At 55.4% G+C, this 21,755-nt stretch overlaps 1 protein-coding gene across 4 annotated transcripts in view; it reads left to right on the top strand.

Moving 5' to 3' along the window:
- The window catches only part of KDM2B (lysine demethylase 2B), a gene marked incomplete at both ends in the record, with an annotated part of 96,698 nt that extends 78,332 nt beyond the window's left edge, over positions 1 to 18,366 (top strand). For 2 of the 4 annotated variants that reach the window (XM_080717934.1, XM_080717936.1), the window contains 11 exons: positions 98 to 322; positions 7,989 to 8,132; positions 8,911 to 8,997; positions 9,155 to 9,415; positions 9,558 to 9,671; positions 10,159 to 10,197; positions 10,366 to 11,045; positions 11,437 to 11,600; positions 11,671 to 11,832; positions 12,859 to 13,077; positions 18,185 to 18,366. In XM_080717934.1, coding sequence (XP_080574060.1) covers positions 98 to 322; positions 7,989 to 8,132; positions 8,911 to 8,997; positions 9,155 to 9,415; positions 9,558 to 9,671; positions 10,159 to 10,197; positions 10,366 to 11,045; positions 11,437 to 11,600; positions 11,671 to 11,832; positions 12,859 to 13,077; positions 18,185 to 18,366 — 2,277 coding nt within the window. Of the gene's footprint in view, positions 1 to 97; positions 323 to 7,988; positions 8,133 to 8,910; positions 8,998 to 9,145; positions 9,416 to 9,557; positions 9,672 to 10,158; positions 10,198 to 10,365; positions 11,046 to 11,436; positions 11,601 to 11,670; positions 11,833 to 12,858; positions 13,078 to 18,184 lie in introns of all 4 variants that reach the window. The other 2 variants (XM_080717935.1, XM_080717937.1) reach the window with 2 other exon arrangements.
- Positions 18,367 to 21,755: the final 3,389 nt, after the last annotated feature.

Raw genomic sequence — 21,755 nt, 5'->3', positions numbered from 1 at the left:
TGTAGCTGGTCACGGCAGGCGCGGGCGTAGTCTCCCGGGACACCGCTCTCCCGGCCACCCTGCAGCCTCCGCCTCACCCGCTGTCTTTCTCCCGCAGAACCGGGCGGTGGGTCGGCCCAAGGGCAAGCTGGGCCCGGCCTCGGCGGTGAAGTTGGCCGCCAACCGGACCTCGGCCGGAGCGCGCCGGCGCCGGACGCGATGCCGCAAGTGCGAGGCGTGCCTGCGCAGCGAGTGCGGGGAGTGCCACTTCTGCAAGGACATGAAGAAGTTCGGCGGCCCCGGGCGGATGAAGCAGAGCTGCATCATGCGGCAGTGCGTGGCGGTGAGTGCGTCAGGAGGCCGTGCGTCACGCACTCCCCGGGAGCGGCCGGCCTGCGGCTGCGGGCGACGCTTGAACGCCTCGCTTCCCGCTGCTTGAGGTGGTGGGGCAGCCCGCCCCGTCTCTCACCTCGATGCCAACTTCTAGGGGCTAGTCGTGATGGTCCCGGCCCCCCTTCCTTCCCGTTGCCTTCGGAGGCTAGGCGGAAGACCAGCCCCGCACGGAGGGGGACGGAGGGTGCGTGGGCGCCCGGCCTTGCTCCAGGATCGGGTAGTGGGGTAGCCTTTGCCAGCTTGCCACGGTCCTGGGTTCGGGTCCTCAGAGTCCCTACACACTTGCCTCCCCTCCCCCTCGGCCCTCCCTTGGGCTGGTCATCCTCCCCCCCCCTCCCCTTGGAGAGCCGGCTCAGCTGGAGGGGCAGGATTCCTCAGTTCTGGGGAGGGCCGCAGCAGGCCCAGCTTGGCACAGGTGAGCCCTTTCTCCCTGGCTGTTGATGCCCCTCCAAGCCCAGTGCGCCCCCCAGTGGCACACATACCATAAAGTTACCATCTGAACCTCGTATGTGTGTGTGTGTGTGTATACGCGCGCACTTCTGTGGTACTGGGAATTGAACCCAGGGATGTTCTGCCTCAGATCTACAACCCTCAGCCCTATTTTACTTGGAGACAAGGTCTCTCTAAGTTGCTGAGGCTGTCCACGAACCTGGGATGCTCCTGCCCCAGCCTCCCAAGTCCTGGGATTACAGGCCTGTGCACCACGCCTGCCTCATCTGAGCCCTTTTTAAGTGTTGACAGTGGTGTTGATCACGAGGGCACATTGCTATGTGGCAGATCTCCTGAACTTTTCCATCTTGCAATACTACAAATGCTGCACCCATTAAACATCTAGTCCCTTCTCCCCTTCTACCCCAGCCCGGCAGCCACTGGCCATTTCAGGTTTTTTGTGTGTGGTAGTGAGGGTGGAGCCCAGGGGCTCTTCTACCTCCAGGCTACACTCCCAGACCTATAATATACTTTATTTGGAAACAGGGTCTCACTAAGTTGCTGAGAGCCTCACTAAGTAGCCGAGGCTGGCTTCGAACCTGTGCCATCCTCCTGTCTCAGCCTCCCAAGCGCGGGGATTACAAGCGTGGCCACCACGCCCGGCTCCATTTCAGTTTCTAAGAGTGACTACTCCAGGTCCCTCATCTAAATGGAATCACGCAGTGTTTGGCTTTTTGTGGCTGGTATATTTTTTTCCCTTTGTGGTACTAAGGATCGAACCAGGGGGCATTCTACCTCTGAGCTACACTCCCAGCCCTATATTTTGAAACAGCGTCTCAGTAAGTTGCGGAGGGCCTAAGAAACAGAGGCTGACTGTGAACCCGCGATCTTCCTGTCTCGGCCTCCCGTGTAATGGGGTTACAAGTTTGTTCCGCACCTGGTTGTGACTAATGTATCTCCAGTATAATATTCTCAAGGCTCATCCATATTGTAGCTTGTGACAGAAATTTTTTGTGGGAGGGCAAATTTTGTGGATTGAACCCAGGGCCTCGGGCATGCTAGGCAAGTGCTCTACCACTGAGCTACATTCCCGGCCTTTCATCTGTTTACACACTTATGGTACTAAGGATTGAACCTAAGGATGGTCTGCCTCTGAGCTACACCCCCAGCCCTATTCTTCACCCATCTTCGTGTGTGTGTGAGGGCTGGTATTGGGGGTGCAACCCATGGGCCTCTACCTCCAGGCTACCCCGGCCTGTTTTATTTGATTGGGAAACAGTCTCTGCTAAACTGCTCAAGCTGTCCTTGAACCTGTGATCCTGTCTGTGCTCCCTTGTACTGGGATTACAGGTGTGCACTGCCATGCTCAGCTTCTCTGGCTTTCTTATTTTATATTTTGAGACAGTATCTTGATAAATTGCCTCCAATTCAGGATCCTCCTGCCTCAGCCTCCTGAATTGTAGGGCTTACTGGTGTACCACCACGCCATGCCTTCTCACGTACTGCTTGGCCATATGTTTCTTTAGAAAAAACATCTATTTCAAGCCGGGCGTGGTGGCACACGCTTGTCATCCCAGCACTCGGGAGGCTGAGACAGGAGGTTCGCGGTTCGCCGACAGCCTCAGCTACTTAGTGAGGACCTCTGCAACTCAGTGAGACCCGGTTTTAAAATAAAGAATAAAAAAAAATAGGGCTGGGGGTGTAGCTCAGAGGTTGAATGCCCGTGGGTTCCATCCCCAGACCCGCAAAAAAAAAAAAAAAAAAGAAAGAAAAATGTCTATTTCAGGTCCCGTGGCCGTTTTTAATTGGATCTTTTGGCATTTTGTGGTTAGGTTGTAGAAATCTATGTATTCTGGTTATTAACTCTCAAATTCAATACAAATCTTTGCCTGGGTTTCTATGCACGTTACTGGAGAAGATTTGAAGTTCATGTGTGGGACTCTGGGTGGTTTTGTTTTGTTTTGTTTTTTGGTGGTACTGGGAATGGAACCCTTCTACCTCCGGGCTACACTCCCAGACCTGTTTTATACTTTTTATTTTTGGAAACAGGGTCTCTTAAGCCAGCGAGATCCTCCTGTCTCAGCCTCCCAAGTGCGGGGATTACAAGCGTGCACCACCACTCCCGGCGCCCTATTTTTTATTCTTTATTTCAAAACAGGGTCTCACTGAATTGCAAAGGGCCTCACTAAGTAGCTGAGGCTGTCCTCAAACCTGCGATCCTCCAGTCTCAGTCTCCCAAATGCTGGGATTACAGAGCGTGCTCAACCACACCCAGCCCTTTGTTTTTATTTTATAACAGGGTCTCTCTAGTTGCTGCGAGTCTCACTACTGGTGAGGCTATTCTTGAACCTGCGCTCCTTCTGTCTTAGCCTGGAGTGCTGAGATGACCAGCCCGCCAGGGCCCTTCTCTCTCAGGTGCTGCCGTCTCCTGTGCCCGCTGCAGCCCGTCTGCTCTCCGGCTCCACCTCCGGGCTCCTCTCGTCCGCCGGTCTTAGGATCGGCGCCTGCCCCAGGCCTCCTGAGCCCGGGCTGGTCCCCAGCTCCAGCCTCCCGTGCTGTGGGTTTCCTGGGCGAGCTTCCTCGTCCTCCAGGCCCTCCAGAAGTCGGCCTTTGCCGCTCAGGGGACCTGTGAACGCTCTTCTTTGCCCTCCTCGGGTTTCAGCACGTCTCTGTCTGCCCAAGTACCTTTCAGGGAGCAGCTTTCTCTTCCTGCACCCCTCGGGCCCCAGGTTCAGGCCAGAGCAGATGCTCACTAAGCATTTGTTAGGTGATTGTTAGGCTTACCTTCAGTGTTCTGTTTGAATTTAAATGTGTCTTGTTTTTTTTTTTTTTTTTCCTTTCAGTACTGGGAATGGAACCCAGGGGCATTGAGTCTCCGAGCTATACCCACAGCCCTCTTTTTTTAGTGTTTTTTTTTTTTTTTTTTTTTTTGTGGTACTGGGGTTCCTGGAAGCCCTTCTACCTCTGGGCTACACTACCAGACCTATTTTATATTTTATTTATTTTATATTTTATTTATTTATTTATATTTTATATTTTATTTTGTTGTTGGTGGTAATTTCTTGTTGTTGTTGTTTTGAAACAGGGTCTCTAAGTTGCTGAGAATCTTGCTATATTGCTGAGGCTGTCCTCAAACCTGGGAACCTTTTGTCTCAGCCTCCCAAGTACTGGGATTCCAGGCATGCACTACCATGCCCAACTTGTTTTATGTTTTTATAAATTTCTTACAGCTGTTTCATTAGCAAGGACCTGGATTAAGCCGGGCACGGTGGCGCAAGTTTATAATCCTAGTATTTGGGAGGCTGAGACAGGAGGATTGCGGTTCAGGGACAGCCTCAGCTACTTAGGCCCTTTGCAATTCATTGAGACCCTGTGTCCAAATAAAGAATAAAAACTAGGGCTGGAGGTATTGCTCAGAGGTAGAATGCCCCTGGGTTCCATCCCCAGTGCCGTTTCCTATCTGTCATAATATGTTGTTTTAGAAGGAGAATAAGGAAAATTCAGTCTCACACTGGATAAGAAGTTGAACTAGGGAAGAGTATATTAAAAAGCCTTTGCAGAGCCGGGCGCGGTGGGCACGCTTGTAATCCCCGCGCTTGGGAGGCGGAGACAGGAGGATCGCGCAGGTTCGAAGCCAGCCACGCGCGCTGGCTTAGGAGACCCTGTTTCCAAATAAAATTGTAAAAATAGGTCTGGGAGTGTAGCCCGGAGGTAGAAGGGCTTCCAGGAACCCCAGTACCACCACAAAAAAAAAAAAAAAAGCCTTTGCAGATAATTGTGGGCACTCTAACACAGGCAAGGACCCGACAGGGGGCAGTTTCTTAGTTTCTTGAAGGTTGGTTGTAACAGGGATTCTGAAACTGTATCGAGCTTTTCACATGGTTACATTAAAAGCCCTGGGTTTTGCCCCAGGAGCTCATTTACTCATCTGGCTATTGTAACCATATGCATTGGTCACTCAGAATTTGCTGGCTCACTGAGGCAGATTCCCCAAATATTAGCATACATATATAAAACCTCATTTGTTAATACTACCACCAAAGCTGGGCGTGGTGGCACACACCTGTATTCTAGTACTTGAGAGTCTTAGGAGGATCGCAGATACAAGGCCAGCCTCAGCAAGTGGCAAGACTTTCCACAACCTAGCAAGACCCTGTTTTAATATAAAAATAAAATAGGGTTGGAGGTGCAGATCAGGTAGAGGGCCCCTTGGTTCCATTCCCAGGACCAAAATGCATACATAGGTACATAAGTATATCTATACCCCCACAAATCTCATCAGAAAAGCCTGTACTGGGAAAACTCCCAGTTCATAGTGGTTCATATAAGTTTTCCAGACTTTCCATTTTTCTTCAAATGCTTGAATTCTGTCTTTTGCATCAAATGCTATCGGTTGTTTTTCTGGAAATGACAGGCTGACTTCTTTGGACTTCAAGAAAATCTGTCTGGCTGGGTGTGGTGGTGCACACTTGTCATCCCAGTACTTGGGAGGCTGAGACAGGAGGATCGCGGTTTACGGCCAGCCTCAGCTACTTAGTGAGGCCCTCTGCAACTCAGACCCTGTTTCAAAATAAAGAATAAAAGCCGAGCATGGTAGTGCACACTTGTAATACCCGCACTTGGGAGGCTGAGACAGGAGGATCGCACACGTTCGAAGCCAGCCTCAGCTACTTAGTGAGGCTCTCCGCAACTTAGTGAGACTCTGTTTCCAAATAAAATATAAAATAGGTCTGGGAGTATAGCCTGGAGGTAGAAAGCCTCTGGGTTCCATCCCCAGCAACACACACACACACACACACACACACACACACACACACACACAATAAATAAATAAATAATAATAAAGAATACAAATAGGGCAGGGGGTAAAGCTCAGAAGTCGAAAGCCCCTGGGTTCCAGCCTTAGACCCGCAAAAATAAATAAGTAAGCCGGGCATGGTGGCACATGCTTGTAATCCCCATACTTGGGAGGTGGAGACAGGAGGATCGCACAGGTTCTAAGCCAGCTGTGCTGGCTTAAGAGACTGTTTCCAAATAATTAAAAAAAGCATAAAATAGGTCTGGGAGTGTAGCCCGGAGGTAGAAGGGCTTCCAGAAACCCCAGTACCACCAAAAAATAAAAATAATAATAAATAAATCAGCTGGGCGTGGTGGCGCACGCTTGTAATCCCCAAGCTTGGGAGGCTGAGACAGGAGGATCGCACAGGTTCGAAGCCAGCCTCAGCTACTGAGTGAGGCTCTCAGCAACTCAGTGAGACCCTGTTTCCAAATAAAGTAGAAAATAGGTCTGGGAGTATAGCCCAGTGGTAGAAAGCCTCGGGGTTCCACCCCCAGGACCACAAAACAAAAAACAAAAAAATAAATAAAAGAATAAAAAATAGGGCTGGGATATAGCTTGGAGGTAGAATGCCCCTGGGTTCCATCCCCAGTACTGCATAAGGAAGGAAGGAAGGAAGGAAGGAACTGTCTGTACCCACTGGGCTTTTTCAGTCTTCACATAAAAATGCCGTTCTGTGATGAGCGATCTTCCCGGCTACAGTCCCCGGTGTGCAGCGGCGCTGTGTGCGCAAGGAATGAGAATGTCATCGAATCAATAGAGCAGTGTGTGTGTGTGTGTGTGTGTGTCTGTGTGTGTGTCTGTGTGTGTGTCTGTGTCTGTGTGTGTGCGCGTGTCTGTGTGTGTGTCTGTGCGTGTGTGTGTGTCTGTGTGTGTGCACGCGCGCGTGTGTGTGCGCTTGTGTGTCTGTGCGCGTGTCTGTGTGTGTCTGTGCGTGTGTGTGCGTCTGTGCGTGTGTGCGTGTGTCTGTGTCTGTGTGTGTATGTCTGTGTGTGTCTGTGTGTATGTGCGCGCGCGCGTGTGTCTATGTGCGTGTGTCTGTGTGTGTGTCTGTGCGTGTGTGTGTGTCTACGTGTGTCTGTGTGTGTGTGTGTGTGGTACTGGGGATTGAACCCAGGGGCTTTCTACCTCCGGGCTACACTCCCAGACCTATTTTATACCTTATTTGGAAACAGGGTCTCACTAAGTTGCTGAGAGCCTCACTCAGTAGCTGAGGCTGGCTGCGAACCCGTGCGATCCTCCCGTCTCAGCCTCCCGCCCTGGGATGACAAGCGTGCTCACCACGCCCGGCTCATTGAAGCATTTTCAGAGCCAGGCATGGTGACGCACGCTTGCTATCCCAGTACTTGGGCTGAGACTGGAGGATCATGGTTTGTGGACAGCCTCAGCTACTTAGGCTCTCTGCAACTCAGACCCTGTTTCAGAATAGGGCTGAGGGTGTAGCTTGGAATAGAATGCCCCTGGGTTCCATCCTCAGTACTGCAACAAACAAACAAAAAACAAACAAGGCTTTTTGAAATGGGGCTGCTGATCCTCTCGCTGGGCTGTGGGCCTGGCCCACGGTGCCGGGGAGCCAGCAGGTAGTCAGCACAGGCCAGAAGGTTTAAGCACTCCCTGTGAAGGTCTGGGGACCAAGGACCGGTGAGACGGGCCTCAGCCCTTGTGGGTCGGGCTCACATCCCACCTCATTCAGGTCTTTGCTAAGCGGGAGGCTTTGATAACCTCTACTTTTTCTCCCCCGCCCCCCCGCCCCCCCCCCCGCCCTAGGGATTGGACCCAGGGGCATTCTATCTCCAAGCTACACTGTTTTTTAATCCTCCTTTTTTTTTTTTTTTTTTTTTTTTTGAGAGGGGTCTGGGGATGGAACCCAGGGCCATTCGACCTCCAGACTACAGCCCCTGTCCTATTTTTTATTCTTTATTTTGAAACAGGGTCTCACTGAGTTGCCAAGGGGCCTCACTAAGGAGCTGAGGCTGTCTGTGAACCACGATCCTCAGGTCTCAGCCTCCCCCATGCTGGGGTGATAAGCGTGCGCCCCCACGCCCGGCTCTGACCTCTACTTTTAAAATCAGCCTCCGCTCTGTCCTCCGCGGCCCTGTTCCTCCCTGCCTCCTTTGCGGTAGCCTTCGTTCCATCTAATACGCCCATTGCTGCCCATTTGCCTCCCTTCACTAATGGGTAAGCCAGGGCGGCAGGGGCTTCTGGCTGACCCGCCCAGCCCGCTCTTACAGCGCCCGCACACAGGTGGCCAGCTGTCTGCCCAGCCCAGCGTGTGGATGGGGCCGGGGCGGCTCCCTGCCCCTGCCCCTGCCCCTGCCCCAGCCCCGCTGACTCCCTGTCTGCTCCTCAGCCAGTGCTGCCCCACACCGCCGTGTGCCTGGTGTGTGGCGAGGCCGGGAAGGAGGACACAGTGGAGGAGGAGGAGGGCAAGTTCAACCTCATGCTCATGGAGTGCTCCATCTGCAACGAGATCATCCACCCCGGGTGCCTTAAGGTGAGCGACTCCAGGAGACTGCGCGCTGGGAGGCAGGTGCATGCCGAGGGCATTGTGTGTGCCGGAGGGTCCTGAGTGCTGACCCCACTTGTAGCGCTGCAGAGCCACAGGGCCTGGGAGTTCACAGACAGACAGCGCCAGCTGCCGCTTGCATCTGGCAGCGTGGAGACCTGAGGCCCACTGGAGGGGGGTGGCCAGACCTGGCCGGGAGGCGTGTCCTAGAGAGATGGCTTGGTGCCTCCGTTCCAAGAACCAGCTCCTGTGCCAAGCGCAGGCCGGGCAAGCATCGGGCCGGCTTGTGCCCTCTGTCCCAGGACACTGCAGCATCTGGCCTGTGTGTCCGCGTGGCCTGCCCGGGACAGTCAGGGCGCACGCAGCCTGTGGATGGGGGCTCTGGTGTCCTTGGCTTTAAAGGCAGCCTTCCTGGGGCAGTGGAGCAGTTGTCTCTCCTCTCCCGGGCTCCTGCAAGTGAGACAGCCATGCGTCGGAGCCTTGTGAGGGGCCCTGTTGTTTAACTTAGGTCCCCTTACTGCGCAGGGTGTCTGGCTCTTCAGAGGGGTGCACAGAGGTCGGAGTGAGGCTCCGGGCTCCAATGCAGAGGCTGAGCCTTTGAACCCTGGCCTGACCCAGCACTGCCACGCTCAGCTGTTTTCTTTGGGCTCTGAGTGGGATGGGTGGGGGTGGGGGTGTCCTGGAAGACTTGGCCCGCAGCCCCCATGCCCTCCAGGCACCGCCGGGCACCGTTCCCTGCCTGCTGAGTCCTGGCCTGTCTTTGCAGAGCAAGGAGTCAGAGGGTGTGGTCAACGAGGAGCTTCCAAACTGCTGGGAGTGTCCGAAGTGCAACCATGCCGGCAAGACCGGGAAAGTGAGTGCAGGCTCCACGTCTGGGGAGAGGGGGCGGGCGGGCCTTGTCGGACCAGCCTGTCCCGGGTGGTCAGGCTGGCGGGCGCTGGCAGCGGGGAGGAGGGACATGGCCAAAGATATACATTCGGGTGGTTGCTTCTCTCTTTTTGGCCTACAAGCAAAAGCGTGGCCCGGGCTTTAAGTATGCCTCCAACCTGCCGGGCTCCCTGCTCAAGGAGCAGAAGATGAACCGGGACAGCAAGGAGGGGCAGGAGCCTGCCAAGCGGCGGAGCGAGTGTGAGGAGGCGCCCCGGCGCAGGCCCGAGGAGCACCCCAAGAAGGCGCCCCCGGACAGCATCCTGCGCCGAAAGTCCGATGACATCCACCTGAGGAGGAAGCGGAAATATGAGAAGCCCCAGGAGCTGAGTGGGCGCAAGCGAGTACGAGGCCTGGCGGAGGGGCTGCCCGCGGGGCATGGGGCGGGGCGGGGCGGGTGGGTGGGCAGCGGTGAGAGGTCACCCTCCTGAGAGGCCCGCCAGGGAGGAGGGGCCAGCCAGCCAGTTGCTCCTCTTCCACCCTTAGGCCTCGACGCTTCAAACGCCCCCCGGCTCCTCCTCTCACCTCTCGCAGAGGCCCCCTCTAGGCAGCAGCCTCAGCCCCTGGTGGAGATCCAGCCTCACTTACTTCCAGCAGCAGGTGCTCCGAGGCTGTCCCCCGCCCGCCCTTGGCCGGTCCCAGGGCTGTGGGAGCTCTGGGAGGAGACAAGCTGGTTGGGGTAGAAGCTGAAGCTGCCGGGGAAGCCCTGTTGGCCCAGGGACTCTGAGATTCCGGGGCCCTGCTCCGCCCCCGCTGTGCCGTCGCTGGCCACAAGGGGGCGCCTGGAGCCTCTCCCGGCTGCAGCCCTCGCTGGGCTGGCGGTGCCCACAGGCTGCGCTCCAGCCTGGGCTCCTAGAGGCCGCGTGATGGGCAGCTGCTCTCTCTGGGTCTGTATGGAGCAGGTGGGTGGCTGGGTAGGGGCAGTCGAGTATCCCCCTACTCCGGCTCCCCTGGGAAACAGCAGCTGGTTGGGAAGGCATCCTTGCAGCCCCCAACTAGAGGCTAGGCTCATGGTGGGGTCGGCGTAGAGGAGCCCCAGCCCTCCATGTCCAGGAGCAAGCTCTGCATTCTTTCTTCCCCATGACAGCTAAAACCTGGCAAAGAAGATAAGCTGTTCAGGAAAAAGGTACCATCTCCCCACTCTCCCGTGCCCCTGGCCCGCGCTCAGCTGCCAGAGCTGCATGGCGCTCCTGGGCAGCCCACAAGTCCACAGCAAGAACTGGGAGGCTGAGGGGCACCGTCCTGAGCATGGGGCTGACTGCTGCTCTCCCGTCCGCTGTCCCTTCCTGTGCAGCGGCGGTCCTGGAAGAACGCTGAGGACCGGGCGGCGCTGGCCAACAAGCCCCTCCGGCGCTTCAAGCAGGAGCCAGAGGACGAGCTGCCCGAGGCGCCCCCCAAGGCCAGGGAGAGCGACCACTCCCGCTCCAGCTCCCCCACGGCCGGGCCCAGCAACGAGGGGCCCGACGGCCCCGAGGAGAAGAAGAAGGCCAAGATGCGCCGGAGGCGGCGGCTCGCCAGCCGCGAGCTCAGCAAGGAGCTCAGCAAGGAGCTCAACCACGAGATCCAGAAGACCGAGAGCAGCCTGGCCCAGGAGCAGCGCCCGCCCATCAAGTCGGAGCCCGAGAGCGAGAGCGAGGAGCCCAAGCGGCCGCCCAGCCTCTGCGAGCGCCCCCACCGCTTCAGCAAGGGGCTCGGCGGCACGCCCCGGGAGCTGCGGCATCCGCTGGGGCCCAGCCTGCGCAGCCCACCCCGAGTGCTCTCTAGGCCACCGCCCTCTGCGTCCCCGCCCAAGTGCATCCAGATGGAGCGCCATGTGATCCGTCCGCCCCCCATCAGTCCCCCGCCCGACTCGCTGCCCCTGGACAATGGGGCGGCCCACGTCATGCACAGGGAGGTGTGGATGGCCGTCTTCAGCTACCTCAGTCACCAAGATCTGTGTGTCTGCATGCGGGTCTGCAGGACCTGGAACCGCTGGTGAGGGCCCGCCCTGGCCCAGGCACTAGCCAGGGGCACTGAGTGTGCCTGCTCGGGTCCTGGTTCCTCCCTCCCCAGCCCCGGAGAGCTTCGTGTCCTGCTGCTCTGGGCTTCCTGACTTAGCCCCCCAGGGGCCCTTGTCTTTTGCCAGCTACTGAAAGAGCAGGGGCTGGTGCTGGCTGCAACCCCTCGCCCTCGGTGTGGGTGGCTTGGACGGTGGCTTCCAGGGGCCTGGTGAGGAGCGGCACCCGCAGCTTCCTCTGGGGGCCCGTGGCCATCAGAGCGCAGCTGCTCAGGATGGGGCTCTGCAGGGTGGGGAGGGCTGAGCTTCCCCTCGGGGTGGCAGCCCCGGGCTCCTCGGCGCGCCCTTGATGCCCCTCCTGCGGCCCAGGTGCTGTGATAAGCGGTTGTGGACCCGCATCGACCTGCACCACTGCAAGTCCATCACGCCCCTGATGCTGAGCGGCATCATCCGGCGGCAGCCCGTCTCCCTGGACCTCAGCTGGACCAACATCTCCAAGAAGCAGCTGAGCTGGCTCATCAACCGGCTGCCTGGTGAGCTGGGCGGGGGCCCGCGTGCAGCGGGCGCGAGCGCGCGTGCCTGACTGGGCCGCTCTGTCCCCAGGGCTCCGGGACCTGGTGCTGTCGGGCTGCTCGTGGATTGCCGTCTCAGCCCTCTGCAGCGCCAGTTGTCCATTGCTCCGGACCCTGGACGTCCAGTGGGTGGAAGGACTCAAGGATGCCCAGATGCGAGATCTCCTGTCGCCGCCCACTGACAACAGGCCGGGTGAGTGAGAGGCTGTGCGGCGGCGGGCTCCGGGCCGGCCGCTTGTGCTCAGGTCCACTTTGGCCACGCCCCCACCGGCTGTGTGTCTGAACCTCGTGTAGGGGGCTGGGAGGGGCCCTGCCGCTGTAAGCTGTCTTGGTCAGCTGTGGGCGCAGAGGTCCAAGAGGCAGAGGCTCCTTTGTGCATGCCAGGGCTGTGCCCAGGGCTCTGGCTGCTTCTGCTTGGACATAAACGTCTGTTGACTTCAGGCCTCTTCAAGCACAGGGGCCAGTGTGGTCGGGGAGGACTCACAGCATGGCACACGGACCCTCACTCACAGCTTAAATGGGGCTTAGAGCGGGAAGGAAAGGGTGTAGGGCTGCTCGCTGTGTGGAGGAAATGGGGCTTCAGGGTTTCTAGGCCTTCTGAGTTTTCTAGAGCATGTAGAAGTCTTTAAGTTTTACTGTGTAATCGTGGGGGAGGTTGCTGGAGATTGAACCCAGAGGTGTTCTACTCTGAGCAGCTCCTCCAGCCCTGTTTTATTTTTTTATTTGGAAAGAGGGTCTCACTAAGTTGCTGGGGTTGCCCTCGAACCTGGAACCCTCCCAAGTACTAGGATTACAGGCGTGTGCCTCTGTGCCCGGCTTCTTCTGGTTTTTAAACATTAGAATTCTGATTTGGGGGCCAGGCATGGTGGCGCACGCTTGTTATCCCAGCACTTGGGAGGCTGAGAATGGAGGATCGTTTCACGGACAGCCTCAGCTACTTGGTGAGGCCCTTCGCAACTCATTGAGACCCTGTTTCAAAATAAAGAATTAGAAAATAGGGTAGGGGGTGTGGCTCAGAGGTGGAATGACCCTGGGTTCCATCCCCAGACCTGCAAAAAAAAAGAAAAGAAAAGAATTCTGATTTGAGAGGGAAGCACTTTATGGCCAGTGAAGTCCTAGGTGTTCCATCTGGCGGGTCGGCCTGTTCGCGTGTCCCGTCAGTCAGACCTGATCTCCCTGGTCAGGCTGATGGTCGCCCCTCTCCTAACGGCCCCTCCAGGTCAGATGGACAACCGGAGCAAGCTCCGGAACGTCGTGGAGCTGCGCCTGGCAGGGCTGGACATCACGGACGCCTCGCTGCGCCTCATCATCCGCCACATGCCCCTGCTCTCCAGGCTCCACCTCAGCTATTGTAACCACGTCACCGACCAGTCGGTCAACCTGCTCACTGCTGCGGGCACCACCACGCGGGACTCCCTGACGGAGATCAGCCTGTCAGGTGAGGCGGGGCGGGGGTCCGTGCTTGGGGACAGCTGCAGGGTGGGTGCTGTGACGCACCAGTGAACAAGAGCGTCGCCAAGAGGGAAAACACCTAAGCGACTTGGAGTTGTGAGTGCAGTGGTTTCTGACCCAAAAAACAGGCTAGGGACAGTTTCCAGAGGGTGGTAGCAGACGAGCAGATGCCTGACAGCCAGGGTGTGGGGCGTGGCGGGCTCCAGGCCACCCATGGACACGTGGTCAGCAGGAAGCTTGGTTTCTACCTTTGTTGGAGGGGGAAGCCCACAGATGGTTCCATTGTTCCGTGTCTGTTACCTGCGTGCGCTCACGGTTGCTTGCCAGTGGGCAGGGCTTCGGGGCACAGGGAGATGGACCGAGGCAGCGGTCCTGGCCTTAGCTCAGCGAATCCCCTTCGGTCTGATAGCTGAGGATGGTCTGGATTGAAGATGTCACATTTGGACGAGACCAAAAGAAAAAGTGACTCAGCTACATAGGCCCTCTGCAACTCGGTGAGACCCTGCTTCAAAAATAAAGAGTAAGCCGGGCGTGGTGGGCACGCTTGTAATCCCCGCGCTTGGGAGGCGGAGACAGGAGGATCGCGCAGGTTCGAAGCCAGCCGCGCGCGCTGGCTTAGGAGACCCTGTTTCCAAATAAAAATGTAAAAATAGGTCTGGGAGTGTAGCCCGGAGGTAGAAGGGCTTCCAGGAACCCCAGTACCACCAAAAATAAAAAATAAAAAAAAATAAAGAGTAAGCCGGGCGTGGTGGCGCCCACTTGTAATCCCCGCACTTGGGAGGCTGAGACAGGAGGATCGCACGGGTTCAAAGCCAGCCTCAGCTACTTAGTGAGGCTCTCAGCAACTTGGTGAGACCCTGTTTCCAAATAAAGTATGAAATAGGTCTGGGAGTGTAACCCGGAGGTAGAAGGCCCCTGGGTTCCATCCCCCACTATCAAAAAAATAAAGAATAAAAAGTAGGGCTGTGGGTGTAGCTCCGAAGTAGAATGCCCCCCTGGGTTCTGTCCCCAGTACTGCAAAAAGAAGTGAGAGAAACTTGCCCCTCCCCCTGCCCAGCAGCGCAGTGTCAGGGCGCAGCTCGCCCCAGGAAGGTGCGTCGGCGCGGCTCCTTCCTGGTGTTTTGCTCCCCAGGGTCTGCGTGTTCTGTAGTCGTGTGCCACCTTCACACATGGTAGACACGTGCCTCTCGCTGGTGCACACTGGGTCCGCCTGCTGCGGAGGCTTCTGCTCCTCCATCAGAAAGTCGTGTGACAGGGATTGTCCCAGCCGTACAGGCCAAGCAAAGAGCCCGTGCAAGTGAGGTCTCCTCTTAGGGACACCAGCTGAAAGGTCAGAGCGGGCTTGACGGAGCCGCCCGTGGAGACGGTCCGGAGGTGTCTCGTCCTAAGGGCCGTACGTGTTACGGCTCTTCATCAGGTTCCAGTTCAGTTATTGTGGACGTGTAGTGTTCTCAGTCTAAGTCTCCTTGCAGTGTGGTGCTGGGAATGGTGTGTGGGTGTGCGCGCGCGCGTGCAAATCATATTTGGCATTTTGTTTTCCCGCACACATGGAGGTCATCTTTTCATCTCAGCCCAGACCCTTGCATTCTTGTAAGAGCGGTGGAGTCTTAAGAAATACCTCTGAAGCTGGGCGTGGCTCGTCATCCCCGCGTTTGGGAGGCTGAGACAGGAGGACCGCACAGGTTAGAAGCCAGCCTCAGCTACTTAAGTGAGGCTCTCAGCACCTTAGTGAGACCCTGTTTCCAAATAAAATAGAAAGCCCGGAGGTAGAAAGCCTCTGGGTTCCACCCCCAGTACCACAAAAAAAAAAAAAAAGAAATACCTCTGTACCTGGCCTCTGCGTTTTGCTCCCTGCCTGCCCCACCTCCATACTTAGCTGTGTTCATGGTACAGTGTAAGTCTGTACCACAAAATAACTGCCAGTGGTGTGCTTCCTGCCCCACAAGCGTGGTTAGGGGTCCTGGTCTCACCGCAGGTGGCGTTAGGATTCCAGCTGTGGTGCTTGAGGCTGAGTTTCATTTTAGAAGTATTTTTTGGAGGGTCAAGGCAGTTCTTGCTTTTCTCTTCTCCATTCTGACCTTGACCCCTCAGGCAACCACTTAAACTCCTGAGCACTCTCTTCCAGCATTTGCCCATTTCCAAGCAGGGGGCCTCCGCTCAGCCCGCGTGAAGCCACGCCGCACCCCGGGCTCGCTCCTCGGTGTCCTGGTGTGCTCACCCGCCTCTCCTTCCTCAGTTTCATCAGGTCACCGTTAGTTATGGTCGCTGCTGAGCCAGGTGGAGCACGAGCACGCTTCCCCCTCACACGGTGCCCGAGTGCTCTGCTAGAGTTAGTGGTGGCCTTAGTTTTGTTTGCTTAGTGTCTCATCAAACTGCACAGAAGAACCGAGTGGTGATCTCCCCACTCAGGCTGCTCAGTTCCACAGTCCATCTTCATGGAGGCCTCGCCTCCCGCCCTCTTGTTTTCTTCCCCTCTGTTTTTCTCTTGGGTTTCCTGCTTCCATCTGGACTGGCCGCCTCTGTTGCACTGCTGTGGTCCTGGGACTTCTACCGCCAACCTGGAAACCCCTTGTTTTCTCTCTGGTCTTGGATGCCCTCCTTCCTTGACCCCATATCAGCTCTCTTTCTCTCTCTCTCTCTCTCTCTCTCTCTCTTTGTGGTCTGAAGGTGGAACCCAGGGGCTTTTTACCTCCGGGCTATACTCCCAGACCTATTTTTTTTATACTTTATTTGGAAACAGGGTCTCACTAAGTTGCTGAGAGCCTCACTCAGTAGCTGAGGCTGGCTTTGAACCTGTGTGATCCTCCTGTCTCAGCCTCCCAAGCGCGGGGATTACAAGTTTGCGCCGCCACGCCCGGCTTCTACCTGTGTAATGTTTGATGATCTTGATTTCAGTCTGTTTTTGTCCACCATGAACACTCTCGAGCCCTTTCAATACAGAAACATGACCTTCAATTCTAGGGGAATGCATTCTTTCTTATTCCTTCTCCCTTGTTTGCTTGCTTTCTGAACTAGTCTTAATGTAAATTTCTTTTTTCTTTGCAGTACTGGAAATTGAACCCAGGGGCATTGTACCTCTGAGCTACACCTCCAGCCCTAATTTTTATTCTTTGTTTTGAAGCAGGGTCTCACTGAGTTGCAGAGGGCTCACTAGGTCGCTGGGGCAGGCCGCGAACCTGCAGTCTTCCTGTCTCAGCCTCCGGAGTGCTGGGGTGACGCGCGTGCGCTGCGCACCCGGCTCCTGCACCAGTCTTCTGACGCCTTTTCTTCCCCTTCTCCTTCCCACCTTTGCATCTACTTGCTCCGTTGTTCAGTCGTCTTCTCTCCGTTGTCACACGGCTTGTACAGTGAGTTTTTCATTTCTGCTGCTGAAGCGGAACCATATGCAGTGGCTTTTGTCTTGGTCAGAGCAGTCCAGTATTGCCAGTCCTCACGGCTCAGCCTGCGTCGTCAGCGTCAGCCGCTCTGCTGTGCTCTTCCCTGGAAGCTCTCTTTCGGTTGGGTTTCATGCTCGGTTCTCTGTCTACTTAAGGATGACTGGATGCTCTGGGTAGGGGGTCGGAGTTTGTCTGCTGTAGACAACATTGAAGAGTAGTCTGCACACTTTTTTTTTTTGGGGGGGGGTACTGGGGTTCCTGGAAGCCCTTCTACCTCCGGGCTATACTCTCAGACCTGTTTTATACTTTTATTTGGAAACAGGGTCTCCTAAGCCAGCGCGCGCAGCTGGCTTTGAACCTGCACGATCCTCCTGTCTCTGCCTCCCAAACACGGGGATGACAAGCGTGCGCACCACGCCCGGCTTTGCACACATATTTTGGGAGGAACAGGGACAGAGTTTTTTGTCTTCCTTTTAAGTTAATTAAAGTTACTAAAGACTCACCCTGATTTCCATAGAGGCGGCTGGAAGCTAGACTTCCAGTGGGAGCTGGTGGTAGGAGGAGGCTGGGCTTTAATTGGTCAGCAGGTCACTCTTCCCCGGCCGCCCATTGGAGTGGCCCCAGCCCTTTGCATGGCAGTCCCCAATCCAGAGGCCGTAGACCTCAGGCTCCTGTTGGGGAACCTAGGCATCTTACTGCTTGTAAACAGATGTTTATTTTCAGTACTGGGGATTGAACCCAGGGGCATTCTTCCTCTGAGCTACACCCCCAGCCCTATTTTTTATTTTTATTTTGAAGTAGAGTCTCACTAAGTTGCAGAGGGCCTCGCTAAGTAGGTGAGTGAGGCTGGCTGCCAACCTGGATCCTCCTGTCTCAGCCTCTCAAGTACTGCCATTACAAGTGTGCGCCACCATACCTGGCTTCATAAACAGATTTTAAGCCTACCTTCCTCTTCTAACCCCTTCATCAGCCCCTTCCATCATACCTATTGCTTCTGATAAAATAGTACCTTACACAAACGCCGCACACCTTTGGGTGCTTTGTAGAATCACTCTGCCTCTTTCCCTCGTCCATTTAGGATTATGCTTGCTCAAGGCTACTAAAATTTCCTTTCCTTTCCTTTCCTTTCCTTTCCCCTCCCTCCCTCCCTCCCTCCTTCCTTCCTTCCTTCCTTCCTTCCTTCCTTCCTTCCTTCCTTCCTTTCCTCCAGGGCTGGGGATTGAATCTAGAGCCTTGTTCCTGCTGGTTGCGTCTCTAACTTTGTTTTGGTACTGGTGATTGGGCCAGGGCCTTTCTACCTCTGAGTCACACCCCTGGCCTTATTTTTTATTTGAAACAGGGACTCACTAAGTTGTAGAGGGCCTGCCAGGCGTGGTGGCGCACGCTTGTAATCCCAGCATTCGGGAGGCTGAGACCAGAGGATCGTGGTTCGGACAGCGTCAGCTACTTAGTGAGGCCCTTCGCAACTTAGTGAGATCCTGTTTCAAAATAAAGAATAAAAACTAGGAATAGGGCAGGGATGTAGCTCCAAGGTCGAATGCCCCTGGGTTCCATCCCCAGACCCACCAAAAAATAAATAAAAGATTTCATTTTCCATAGGTCATTAGGGACTCCTGGTGGTGCCAGCGAGCTCCATCCATCTGCCCTGCGGTGCCTGGCTTGGGGCCTTCGGGCTCTGCGCTTTCCACCCTCCTCATGGTCTCCTCTTCCCCACAGACTGCAATAAGGTCACTGACCAGTGCCTGTCCTTCTTCAAGCGCTGTGGAAATATCTGTCATATTGACTTGAGGCACTGCAAGCAAGTCAGCAAGGAAGGCTGTGAGCGGTTCATCGCGGAGATGTCCGTGAGTGTCCAGTTTGGACAGGTGGAAGAGAAGCTCCTGCAGAAACTGAGTTAGTCCTAGGACAAGTATGTAAATATGGGGTGGGGGCCTCAGCCGGGGAGGGGAAAGACTTTACAAAAAAAGAAAAAGAGGGCTTTAATCCCCATGTGGAACTTGGAACCACAGACCACAGGCCACGGAGAAGCCGGGGGCCGCCGGTGTTGGGGTGAGTGGCCCTGGGTCTGCCCCCGGTCCCTGTGTCGTCATGCACTGCTCTCTGGACCATCCCGAGGCGGCCTTTGCGAGAAGACATTCCCTTCGGGCGGAGGCCGGCTTTGGAGAAGCGCAGGCCCCCTCGCCCGACCCGGGCCTTTGTTTTGGACACTGGACACCTGTTCCTTGCAGCTCCCAAGGATTCTGGTGTCAACATAATGTGGACCATACACCACATCGGCTGCCGTCTCGACACATTTTGTTTGTTTGGTTGATTTTGTTACATCTTAACATTATGCAGAACTATTTTTGTACAAATTGTTTAAAAGTTATTTATGCAAGGTTTGAATGCATAACCGTGTTTTTATTGTTTTGAGATTGCCAACTTTCCTAGTTTCCTTCAGGCAGGAGAGAACGTAACCTGTACTTCACCCACGCAAAAGCCCGTCTGCAGGTGCACCGGAGCTGACAAAGCAGGCCGAGGCCTTCCGTGGAGGAGCGTGTCTCACGGAAGCCGCGAGCCGGCTGCGTGTCACGAAGTTACATGAGCATGATGTGGACAGACGTGAACTGTCTGAAGTAAGGCTCTGCCAAGGTTGCTCAGAATCTTGCAGTCCAGACTGACTTTTGCACTCAGGAGGGCTTCGCTCCAGCACGAGCTCTTGTACTCGACGTAGATCTGATTTGCACCCGAGTCGAGAAGTAGAATAAACGTGCCCACGTCTGTCTGTCTGTCCTCCTCTGAGGCGTGAGCTGAGCTCTCGCGTGGGTTCGGACCTGGCGGCTTCCTAGGTGTGAAGTTCTGCGTCTGGTGGTGTTTCCTAGCCCTTTCCTGACCTTTGTTGAATTTGTATAAACAGTTGTACAAAAAACCACTCTCCGTGTTGGGGGTTTTTGTTTTAGGAGAGGACTAGAAATTTTCATCAGAAAGCCCAGGGCTGGCAGAGTCCCAACACTACTAAGCTATGTTTTGAGCCCAAACAATATAACTTCTCTTTCATCTGAGAAATGCAGCAGCCCCATGGTCCAAGTTTTCCTTTTTTTATTCAGAGAGATTCTTTCCAGCCAGTACAGGTGAAGGGAAAGGACTGCACAGCGGCAATGGCCCCTGCACAGACAGGAGGAGGCTTCCGAGAGGCCCTAGGAGTTCCTTCCTTGGGCTGGTGGGGCGGGCGTCCTTCCCCATCGTCTTCCCAACAGGAGGCGACTCGCAGAGCCTGCCTGCGCAGGCAGCCTCGGGGCAGCGCTGTTCCTGTGGCGGCTTCCCCAGGTGTCAGGCACGGAACTGGTGAGAAGTTATTTTATTTTTTATTTTGTGGGTCTGGGGATGGAACCCAGGGCCATTCGACCTCTGAGCTATACCCCCTGCTCTATTTTTTTATTCTCTATTTTGAAACCGGGTCTCACTGAGTTGCAGAGGGCCTCACTCAGTAGCTGAGGCTGTCCGCGAACCGCGATCCTCCGGTCTCAGCCTCCCGAATGCTGGGATTACAAGCGTGCGCCACCACGCCCAGCTGAGAAGTTATTTTTGATCACGGTTTTTAGGGCCCTGCAAAAATATCCCATGTACCGAGAGGACTCCCATACACTAGGGAAGATGACGACTTCCCGCCTCAGGACGCGAGAGCAGCGTGAGGCCCTGCGGACCCAGCAGCTCAGTATTTGCTGTCCCTCGTCTTTGTTGTTATTAAAGTGGTACACAGCCAGATCTCATCCAGTCAGGCCTCTTGTTGACCTAAATCCTAAACTCCAGCTGGGTATGGGTGGCACACACCTGCACTCCCAGTGCTTGGGACGCTCGGGTTTGTGGACAACCTTGGCAGTTTACCAAGGCCATCAGCTACTTCATGAGACCCTTTCAGAACAAAAAGTTCAACGGCTGTAATCTCAGTGCTTGAGACTGAGATAGGAGGAGCACAGGTTCCAGGACAGCCTCTGCAATGTAATGAGACCCGTTCAGTAAACATTTTTTTAAAGGGCTAGGGGTGTAGCTCCAAGGTAGAACGCACCTGGACTCAATCCCCAGCACTTCACACACATTCACGAAAACAAACTGGCTTCAGGGATACGTTCAAATACCCACACAGCCACGTGTACGCGGTACGCAAGCATGTTCTGCCACTGTGCTGTTCCCCAGCCCACAGAGTGCTGTGTGTGTGTGTTAGTTACTGGGAAGGGAACCTAGAGGCCTTTTACCTCCAGGCTGCACCCTCACACCTGCTTTATTTTTTATTTGGAAACAGAGTCTAAGTTTCCGGAGGTCTCACTAAGTGGCTGAGGCTGGCCGTGAATCTGATCCTGCCTTGGCCTCCCAAGTACTGGGATTACAAGTGTGCACCACCACACCCGGCTGGACGGAGCTGCTTTCTACCTGGGATTTGGACAATTCCTGTTTTCTTTTTTTTGTGGCACTGGGGTGGAACCCAGGGGCTTTCTACCTCCGGGCTATACTCCCAGACCTATTTTATACTTTATTTGGAAACAGGGTCTCGCTGAGTTGCTGAGAGCCTCACTGGCTTTGAACCTGCGCGATCCTCCTGTCTCAGCCTCCCAAGCGCTGGGATTACGAGCATGCCCACCACGCCCGGCTCCTTCCTTTGTTTTTTTATTTGTTCAGAATGATATTGAGGATTTGCTGGAAAGTGTGCGGCACCCAGCATGCCTGGTCAGCGGACAGATGGCCGCGGCTCACCGTCCTGGGAGCACGCGGCAAAGGGCACCGTGGTCGTCCGCACATCTTTTTCTCTCCTCTGCTGGGACTCACCCAGGAGCGTCCCACCTGAGCTGCCCCCCAACCCTTTGTATTGTTTTGACACAGGGTCTTGCTAGCGTGCTGAATGTCTCACAGGTGCGAGGCTGGCTTTGAACCTGCGAGCCTCTGGCTTCCCAAGTGCCGGTTCTGATGTCCTGGAAGGCGCTCCCGTCTCGCCTGCAGCAGAGCAGGGCGCAGACCCGTTCAGGCTGCATCAAGTGAGCGAGGGGCTGGCTGAGGCAGTGAAAAGCATCTTTCAATCTTAATTTTATTCCTAAAGTTGAAATCAGCTAGCAGGTAGCACTAAAAATACACCTCCACTCTACCAAACAGTGTAGACGGATTACGTTTTAACAGGGAAGTCAGCACACACGTCCTACAGTGAGAAGCAGGATGCAGCCCTCCTGTGAAAAGCTGAACCTGAACAGAAAGGATAGCTTAGTCGAAGGCCCGGGCAGGCGACTACAGAGTGTCCGCTGCTCCCAGCTGGGTTTAAATG

This window comes from Muscardinus avellanarius (genome assembly GCF_963383645.1).
Source record: "Muscardinus avellanarius genome assembly, chromosome: 21".
In the NCBI taxonomy this organism is placed as follows: Eukaryota; Metazoa; Chordata; class Mammalia; order Rodentia; family Gliridae; genus Muscardinus; species Muscardinus avellanarius.
This window is presented reverse-complemented; position numbering and strand designations above follow the sequence as displayed.